We start from the raw sequence: 10,294 nt of genomic DNA on the forward strand, positions 1-10,294 counted from the left end.
TGAGGACCCCTAAATAGAGGAAAGAACTAGGAGACAAAGGACATTTATAGAGATCTAAGTAAAGGCATGTAAGTATATTTATATATGAGGATGGGGAAATAGATTGACATGCATATATTTTTAAGTTTAGTATTAAGGTAGCAGAAGGACATTGGGTCTCCACTCAAGTACTCCCTCAATGCAAGAATACTTGTTCTATTAAACTGGCATTCCATGATGCTCACCTTCCCGACACAATCGCTGAAGACAAAGTAGGTGAATAGCAAATATGGTGAAGAAAGCTGATGGCGCCCGGCTATCAAAAGGTATAGCGTCTGTGGTCTTAAAGGCTTGAAGGTAAAAAAGCAGCCTTCTAGCTCAGAAGCAACAAAGTCCACATGAAGGAACCAGCCTGTGCGATCATGAGGTGTCTAAGGGATCAGGTATCAGGCCAAAAAATCTTATCATTGTGAATAAGGGGGAGTGTGGTGTCGAGACCCAAAGCCCATTTGTAGGCCACTGGACATCCCCTTACAGAAGAGTATCGGGGAGGAGAAGAGCTAGTCAGGGTGCAAGGTAGCAATGAAACTTTCCTCTAGTTCCTAAATGCTTCCTCCCCCCCCATCCCATACACACACATTATCATGATCCCAATTCTACCTTACAAATCTGACTAGACCAGCTGATGTGCACTCGTACAGATAAGAACTGGAAACACATGAATTGCAGGGCGGATGATCCCTTCAGGACCAGTGGTGCGAGTGGTGATATCGGCGGTGGAATGGGGTGGGGGTAGATTGGAAAGGGGGAACCAATTACAAGGATCTACATATAACCTTCTCCCTGGGGGATGGACAACAGAAAAGTGGATGAAGGGAGACATTGGACAGTGCAACATATGACAAAATAATTTATAAATTATCAAGGGTTCATCAGGGAGGGGGGAGTAGGGAGGGAGGGACAAAATGAGCTGCTGCCAGGGAACCTTAAGTAGAGAGCAAATGTTTTGAGAATGATGAGGACAATGAATGTACAAATGTGCTTTACAGAATTGATGTATGTACAGATTGCGATAAGAGTTGTATGATCCCCTAATAAAATTATTTTTTTAAAGAAAAAGAAAAACATCCCAGTCCAGATCAACCTTTAAGTCTGATATTAGCCCATATGTCCGATACCAGTCTATAAATTCTACAGATTCATGAAATACATACAGTCATGCTAAGTGGGTGGAAAGTCTTGTGGATCCATTGCCAGTGGAAGCATCTCAGTGCTGGTGTGGGTCCTCACATGGCTCCTCCAACTCTAGAGTTCTGGTTCCATCAGCAGAGCTTCATGTGGTTTGTCAGCAGGAATATGTAGCAGAAGGTGTGTCTTGCCTCCAGGGAGGAAGACAGGAGCTCCCAGAATCCTCAGGAGAAGGCCCTCCCCACACATAGAATCCTCATTGGCTAGACTTCATCCCTTCTCTCAAGTTGACAGATTATGTAACTGCCATAATTTGAAATAGTGCATTATTTCAAAATGACATCACAGTGGATTAAAAATTAAACCATACTTTATAGACAAGAACAAAAATGAGTATCAAATCTCAGCTTTATAATCTGAAAATTGATTAAAAATAAATCAGTAGATATACCTTCATTAAGGAAATCGCAAAAATGTTTTTAAAAAACGCATTTGTATAATGGAAACTTTGTCAAAATATAAATGTGGGAAATAGACTACAAATACTGTGGTTAGCCATGAGTTGAAATCAACTTGACAAGGGTTGTGTGTTATTTGTGTTTTAAACAAAAACAAATCAGATAAATAAGAGGATGTCAGAGAGCCAGATCCCAAAGTAGATATTAAAATGAATTTCCTCTTTGCACCTTTCTAATTAACAAAGATCTTCTAAAAAAGATGAAATGGTGGGGTGTGTTGAGATGAGTACTCAGCCACAGGTAGATCTGTGTAGACTTTGGTAGACTACTCTTTGAATAACTATTGAAAGATTCATCTATATATACCCTTTGACCCCGTGGTTCTCATTTCATTCATGTATCCTGAAAAACAGTTCCAGGTAATCAAAATGCTTTTTATGGGAGCACATTTGTAACAGCTGTATTTATTTCTGAAGATTATATACTACTTACAGGTTCAACAGTAGTGTCAGTCTATTAATAGGTTATTTTTCTTTACAGATTTTTTCAGAAAATACTATAACAAAATCAGGCTGTACAATTTTTATACATTGTAACTTGTGCTAGGTAGAAAAAGTATGTTAAAACAACTAGAAAGTAACAGATAATGGTAGTTTTGGTATTTGAGAATCCTGGTGGCATAGTGGGTAGAGCTGCTAACCAAAGGTCTGCAATTCAGAACCACCAGCCACTCTGTCCAAGACGGGGATTTCTACTCCCATAGAGGTACAGTTTTGGAAACCCACAGGGGCAGTTTTATCTGTCCTATAGTAATAGGGTCACTATGAGTTGGCATTGACCTCATGACATTGAGTCCAGATAAGTTTGAGTACTTATGAGGTAACAAACAGTTTCATATATCTTCATTTTCACCATATTTGTTGATGTTTTTGTATTTTAAAACCCAGGGCTATTAGACATTTGTTTGTCTTGTGATGCGCTCAATCTGGATCCCTATTTTAAAAAAAAATATTGATTTGCCAATTTGTTTAATTTTATCATATTGACTTATCTAAGCTAGTTTAATGCTTTAATGATAGTGTTTGTTTAGTTTTGTTTTCTGGGTCTTCCGGCCCTCCCTACCCCCCCTCCCCCCCCCCCAGAAAAAAACAAACGAATTGGCTGGGCACAGTGGAGCTTTTATAGTATGCTTTCCCCCCACTAGGCGAGCATTGAATCTAGGAAGGTTCTCTCTGGTCACAGTGAATTTTTTTGTAAAAGCGTTTTCACTGGAACCTTGTTTTGTTTTGTTTTATGGCCGATTTAAGAGAACAGTGTGTGGCTGTGAAATTTTGTTTCCTGCTGGAGAAAAATGCCACAGAAACTGTTACAATGTTGAACACAACCTAGAAGGACAGTGCTGTGGGGAAAACGCAAGTGTATGAGTGGTTTTCTCGCTCCAATGTTGATTGACGACAAACTTCATTCTGGATATCTGTAAACTTCCTGAATGGATGAAAATGTCCACAAAATTAAGTGAATTTTATTGGATGATTTGGGAATGAGAAGGGTCGCAGCGAAATTTATCCTTGTGTTCTGATTGACTAGGAAAAAGAGTGTTGAATGGAAGCATGCCATGCTTTGGAAGAACACAGCATTGAAGGAACTCATGCTTTTTCCCCACGGTGACAAGACTTGGTGATTTTCATACAACCCTAAAAGCAAACATCAATCAAACCAGTAGAATACACCATAGTCACCTCACCCAAAAAAAGCTTGTCAAGTGAAATAAATCAAAGATCAAGATGGTGCTCATTTGTTACTTGATATGATGTGATTTGTGTGCATTTGGAGTTCATTCCACTATGTCAGATTATTAATCAAACTTTCTACTTAGAGTTTCTGAAAAGATTGCGCGTGTGTGTGTATGACACAAAAAAGGACTGGCTTTGCTACCACAACAATGCACCTGCTCACACAGCCATCTTAGTGCGCTAGTTTTCTGTTTTTCTGGGTGGGGGTGGGGCAAAACCCAGCATGCTTCTCTTGTCTCACACACCTTACTCACCTGACCTCGCTCCGTATGACTTATTTTTTGTTTCTGTGAATGACGAGGGATATGAAAGGACTGTGGTTTGACCATTTGAAGACATAGAAGAGATGAAGAATACAACAAGGGAGGTGCTGTCAGCCCTCCAAACAGATGAGTTTGAGAAATATTTCCAAGAATGGAATCACAGATTTGACAAATAGATTAAGTGTAACATAGCAATTTCAATACATAGCTTTGAGGAAAAAAATTATTCTTTCTTTGTTTGTTTTGGTTATCTGTGGTGTATGAACAACCAGTCTGTGAATGTCCTTGAGTAGGTAAGGCTATGGGTGTTAATAATCATCATTTTAACAAAATAGCCTATTTTCAAGGGCATTGACTTTGATTCTGGATTCCTTCTGTTTGAAGATGTATGTTAGGCATTTAATATACAGAAAACTTGAAGGAAGCAGCTAAGCGTGCTATGAAACCACACATTGCCATCAAGGGGACACCAACTCGTAGTGACCTACAGGACAGAGTAGAACTGCCCCTTTGAGTTTTCAAGACTGTTTACTGGAATAGAACGCCCGTCTTTCTCCTAAAGAGTACATGGTGGTTTCAAACTTCCAACCTTGTGGATTGCAGCCCAATGGGTAACCACTACACCGCCTTTTATGAAATCACTAATTTATATATACACACACACACATACACACATGTATTTAGAATTAGAAGTGAGTATGAGTTAAGACATACACAAGTTTGTATATTCTGAGCATACTATACTGGTGAAGCCTGCATATAGTTGGTAGTGTAGCCATTTCAGTGAGGCGCCTTTGCAAGCTGTGGAAGTGTTCTCCAAGGACTAATCCCTCCTGATAATAACATGCCCAAAATATGTGAGACGAAATCCCTCCATCCTTGCTTCTTAAGGGACATTTTGGCTATATTTCCTGCAAAACAGATTTGTTTGTTCTTCTGAAGTTTGTGGTACTTTCTGTATTCTTTAGCACCCTAATTCAGATGCATCAGTTCTTCTCCAACATCTTTTCTTCATTAGCTGTGGAAATGGAAATTGGTTATTAACTTTACCAGAGAATAAGCCCAAATCACTATTCCAGGAATTGAAAGATCCTTAGTGCACTAAGCATTTTTTATTAGATCTATATTACCACCCGTCCTTCCTTTCCTGGAAGAAAGAAAAGCGGCTTCTTTAAAATAGTGGGTTTTTTAAATGTTACCTTACTAAATAATTAGGAGAGTAAGTAGCTAGAATTTACAGCACCATTTTGGTAATCTGTCAATTTTACATGAAGGATTAGTTGTAATCTTGCCAGTTTGATAGGTTGGATAGCTTTCTTCTTATAGGTAATGATTTCTTGAACATTTAAAATGTAAGCTTCCTGTTGCTAGTTTGGATAAGTACACGAGGTCTTCTGTAATTGCTGTTAGAATGATTAGTGCTTGAAGAGGGCATTAGGTGATAATACCCAACAGTGGAAAGAGAAGATGTTTGGGGAATGCTGTCTGCCAGAATTGTGGGCACTAGGAAGGAAGAGTCAAAACACCTTTCCTGATGTTTTTATTGTCCATGTGCTTTTAAAGCAGGGAAGTAGCTTTTTTTGGCCACCAAACTGAATGATGAAAGGGGCGTGTCAAATTTTTCTTCACATCTCAGAAGCCATGGATCTCTGTAGAATCAATTTCATAGGAAAATAAGTTGCTCCCTTTCCTGCTGAATCTGACGTTTGGGGAGTAATGCAGGGTCAGCGTTATTGCCATTAGAGAAAGAGCAGATGGCTGCGTTCTAGTAGTCTCACAATGGAATGATTGGAATTTATTTCAGTCTGTCAGAAGCTACCGACCTTTTCTACATTCAATAAAGAATTGACAACAGATTTGAACAGAGCACATCACATCGTACCATTGAGATTTGCCCTCATAATCTGTTACATCCCAGTTTTTCACAGAGGAAATGGCTTAAATGAGATTGTAAAGCATTGCTGAAAAGCATTTGAAGCCTTTGTATGTTGCACCCTCTATAATAAGTGACCACCCCCTTTGGGGCCAAAAGCTAAATTGCTTTTAACTAAAAATGAAACATTCATTTTATCTGAATCTGGTACCTCTGATTGAGAAAGTAGTGATTGTTGGGTTTCATGTTTATCATTTCTGACTAATAGTTTTCTGTTGTGTACTTTTGTACTTTCTGTGGAATTTTGAACTGTTCACTCCTGAGCATAAAATTCTACAAATACACCTTCATAGACTCTGAAAAATGTTCCTGTTCTCAGATTCGGAAGACCTAGGTTCTAATTCTTCTCATTATCAGACAAGTCAATTCTTTGCATTTGAAACAGAGAATGTTCTATTATAGATTCTTACGTTATTATATTACCTGGACACTTCGAACCAAAGGGACTCATGTTTTGATAGGAGAAACCAAAATATCACTGAACATTAATTGTCTGTGGTTATTTATATGTATATTTATTTAGTGACTGAACAAGAAATGTGTTTTAATTTATTTAAATCTTAGTTGAATTATTGGTGTTAAAGGGCAGGCAGAACGAAATTGCTAGGCACTTCAAGAACCCTGGGCTCAGGGTTTTCTGTTGTTCTCCCAAACCTTTGCTTTTATTCTCTACTAATTTAACCATTTTTTATTTCTAGTACTCTTGTCCATCTGTTCTCTGTTGTGTGATCCCAATCCAGATGACCCTTTAGTGCCTGAGATTGCTCGGATCTACAAAACAGATAGAGAAAAGTGAGTATGACCTCTAGACAGAAGGATCTGTGGTTGGATGGGGAGGTTTGTGTCTCAAGTCTTCTCAATTAGGGGCTGAAAGTGGGCCAGGTATTTCCAGTGAAGCTAATGAATACCTTCCTGGGAAGAAGCAAGAGGAATATTTGTACTGGATACTACAAGTAGACTGTGTTGATTGTAGCACTGTGTCATATAGTTCTGGCTGTTTATAAAAATACCTTTTTACAGTAAAGCTGTTTTAACAGCTTTAGCCCCTGTGCTTGGCTTTTGACATAAAACATTTTTCATTAAGAGCTTTTATGTCTTTAAGTAGGTATTTGTAAAGCAATGGGAGGAGAGAATTTATTTTTCACCATTTGGCACAATGTAATGGAAGCCCCCCAACAAAATTTAGATATTAGAGTTATACTATGAATTACTGCAGCATGATCAGGATATCAAAAGAGGTAACCAAAAGTGGTTTAACCTTTTTTTGCTTTGCATAGTCAGTGAGATTAGAGGAACCTGAATAGAAGAGATTAGTTTCTAAAATGAAAACATAAAGGATTAAAGAATTGCTTGAAATGTATTAGAGAATTGTTCAGAGTGCCTTAGTTTTGTCTGTGCTTAGGTCTGGATTTTAGATCCTACTTTTTGCTGATAATTTGCAAATTTTATGTATTTTTTTTATTGGCGAACCATTTTTATCCAATACCTAGATTTATATGCAAGAATGTCCTCCAGAAGGATGTTCTAAGTCACTGGAATAGTTATGTTCAGCAGACCTTTCCCTGCATCCTTTTTCTCATAGAAGAATTGTAGAAACTGAGATAAGAAAATAATAACAATCTATAATCTATCAAGGTTCCATGAGGGTAGGGGTGTGGTAGGGGAGGGAAGAAAATAGCTGATCCCAAGGGCTCGATAGAAAGTAAATGTCAAAAAAAAAACAAAAAAAAAAAAAGAAAGTAAATGTCTAGGAAAGAACAATGGAATATATGTAAGATTATGTCGGATACAATTTATGTATGGATTGTAACAAGAGTTGTCAGAGCCCCCAATAAAATGATATTTTAATAAAAAATAAAATATCCTGGATATTAAAAATAAAAAAGAAGAATTATAGAAGCTTTTGCTCTGCTTATTTTACTACTGGAATATTCTTGTGGAGCATTAGACTCCCATCTGTTTCATCAACCAAATTGTTCTGCCAGAACCATTTCTTTATTGACATAAAAAAGAAAATATTATGTCAATTTAATCCCTTTTGGTATATGGCTTCAAGAACTATAAAATGAAGAGATAGTAATTCCAAGAATACCAAATAAACTAATCAAGATTTAAAGACTTTTCATAGAAATAGATTGGTCAAAAAAAAAAAAAAGAAATAGACTGGTCAAGTATATGGAATAGGGTATATTCCAGCAAGTGCTGAAATTTAATCAGAATCATCTGTAAGTAGCATTTATTGTCTGTTTCTTTTTGGCTAGTTTGAATAAGTGCTCATTAGAAGTTTGCGTTTGACGGTCCTAAAAGTTAGACCCTAGAGTTAATAGATGGGGTAATGAGTGAAATCTGTTGATTATTAATTGATGCCTCACCTATATTAAGCCAAACTTCTCTTTGTGTGTACAGGTACAACAGAATAGCTCGGGAATGGACTCAGAAGTATGCGATGTAACTAAAGAAATTATTGGATAACCTCTACAAATAAAGATAGGGGAACTCTGAAAGAGAAAGTCCTTTGATTTCCATTCGACTGCTTTCTATGAGCCCACGCCTCATCTTCCCCTGTGCACATGTTTACCTGATACAGCAGTGCTGCGTGTTGTACATACTTGGAACAACCAACTAGAAATACTGTACTCCTGTACCAACATTGCCTCCTAGCAGAGAAGTGTGTGTGTGACAAGCCAGTTCTCCAGGCGTAACCTAGGTGTGAGACTAAAAGCTTTCTTTACTGATTTCTGTTTGGATAATGGCAAGGTGAGGGTTGGTGGGTATGGTGTGTGCTTGGATGAGGGAAAACAGCTCCATAACGTGTAGAGAATGTTTTTAAGTGGAACCCTTTTAAACATAAAACAGTTATGAAAAGCAAAGTGCGAAGACCATGAAGCTGTTTCTGTATTCATTTTGTTCTGAAGGATCTTATATCTTAGGGGAAGTTAGGACCAGCCAAACTACACTGTACCCACACATCCTATATGTTGCAGTCTAAGTTTAACTGGTCAACAGTAAATGGATTGGAGCTGTTAGTACATAAAGTGTGATGGGCTTTGTCCCCAACTCTTTTACATCTTCCCACCCCTTCAGCCTTCATCCTTTCAGCCTCTCTTTTTCTCTTCCATATTCTTTGGTTTGTATGTGGTTTCTCAGTTAATACATAGCTAATAGCTCTTATTTTTCATATGTTTTTAACTGCTTAGGTCTATCTGGATGTAAGAGTGAAAATACATTTGATGGAAATGCTTGTGTATATTTAAAGACCCAGTCGCTCCTCCGGAGCTTGTACGTTAAAGAATGATTAATCTGTGTAATAAACTGATTACTACAGTCATTACATACAACTTCGTGTGAATAAGGCTTATTGATTTTAAGAACTTTGTCTAGCTGAGGTTAGTGATGGATTTTCCCCCCACCCCTGAAGTGTTTTCATTATATTGGTTGCATTTAAAATCATGAAACAATTCCAGTTTACGTAGTAAAAGGGATAGCTTGAGAGTAATGCTACTGAACAAGGGGAAAAACTTAAAAGCATTTCCATAAAACTTAGGTGTGCAGCATTCCAGGAACATGACTGTTAAACTGATTAAGAAGTTTGCTTTATGAATGAAACTAAATTGCATTTCACCAAAACCCTGTGACATTCCCTTGCTCTGTAGGACATAGAACACAGGGGCCTTGCTGTGTGGTAAGTCAAAGCCTCTGATTGTGATTGTAAAAGAGCAACATTGACCACTCCTGGGAAACATGAGCACAATCTTGGACTGGAGAGTGTACATAATTTTCACTAACATTTGCAGAATGTTCATCTAATTTTAAATTGTACTGTATGTGGCTTTTTTGAAGTCTTCCCTTGACTCTAGTAAAATGTAGTTTGAAATTTGTAAACAGCTGTTTGCCAGAAGCATTGTTCATGTGAACTAGGCAAGTTATCTTTTCTTCCTCCCCTCCTCCTACTCTTAATTGTAAACCAGGCCAGCCCGGAGGCCATGGCTGATACTCTTCAGCCATCAGGTTCTTTCAAATGCATCTTTAGACTCTTGCACAAAAATTGAGGAATAAATGTCCGCTGCTTTTGGTTTTAAACTTGCTCAACTTGTCTCATCTCTATTGTCACTGCTCTTTCATCTCAAAACGGAAGTATAGTCTATTCCTGAAACCTCTTAGTGTGTCGCCTTTTTGCTGATGGTTACTTATTAACATTTCCAGGATCCTTGGCTTTGTTGAAGAGTTTTGGTTGTTAACGGTTGTGGGGAAAGGAGTTCGAATTGAACTGTACCCCCAAATCACTCTGTATTCTTTTTGTCATGGGCAGGTGGGAGCCCATCAGCTTGGGTCCTTAAAGGACAGTGGACTGTGGGTCAGTTGCCCAGATCCTGAATAATGGTTCTTTATTTATTTGCCTCTTGCTTTAGAGAGCATCCAGCTTACTACCAGTTATTAGGTCATAATGTGAATATTTTCACAAGAGTGCTCTTAAGTATTTTTAAGTGCTAAGTAAAGCCATCATCCTGGCATGCAGGGGCCAACCAAGTAAGAGAGTTTGAATGGATGGTCACGAACAACATTAGGCCCTTGAATACAGTTTAGCTTTTCCTGTTTGCATAGGGGCATGTCAGATGCAGTCTGTATAGGTGTGCAGAATGAAAGTTCAGTGAGGGAGTCTACCTTCCTCACCCTCCAAAT

The 10,294-nt window shown here is 38.1% G+C and overlaps 1 protein-coding gene across 2 annotated transcripts in view; it reads left to right on the top strand.

The window, feature by feature from the left end:
- Nucleotides 1–8,952, top strand: part of UBE2D2 (ubiquitin conjugating enzyme E2 D2) — a 50,754-nt gene extending 41,802 nt beyond the window's left edge. For both annotated transcript variants that reach the window (XM_075541642.1, XM_075541641.1), the window contains exons 6-7: nt 6,313–6,406; nt 8,021–8,952. In XM_075541642.1, coding sequence (XP_075397757.1) covers nt 6,313–6,406; nt 8,021–8,066 — 140 coding nt within the window. In that variant the 3' untranslated portion in view covers nt 8,067–8,952. The remainder of the gene's footprint in view (nt 1–6,312; nt 6,407–8,020) is intronic.
- Nucleotides 8,953–10,294: the final 1,342 nt, after the last annotated feature.

Source organism: Tenrec ecaudatus, chromosome 2 (genome assembly GCF_050624435.1).
Source record: "Tenrec ecaudatus isolate mTenEca1 chromosome 2, mTenEca1.hap1, whole genome shotgun sequence".
Classification (NCBI taxonomy): Eukaryota; Metazoa; Chordata; class Mammalia; order Afrosoricida; family Tenrecidae; genus Tenrec; species Tenrec ecaudatus.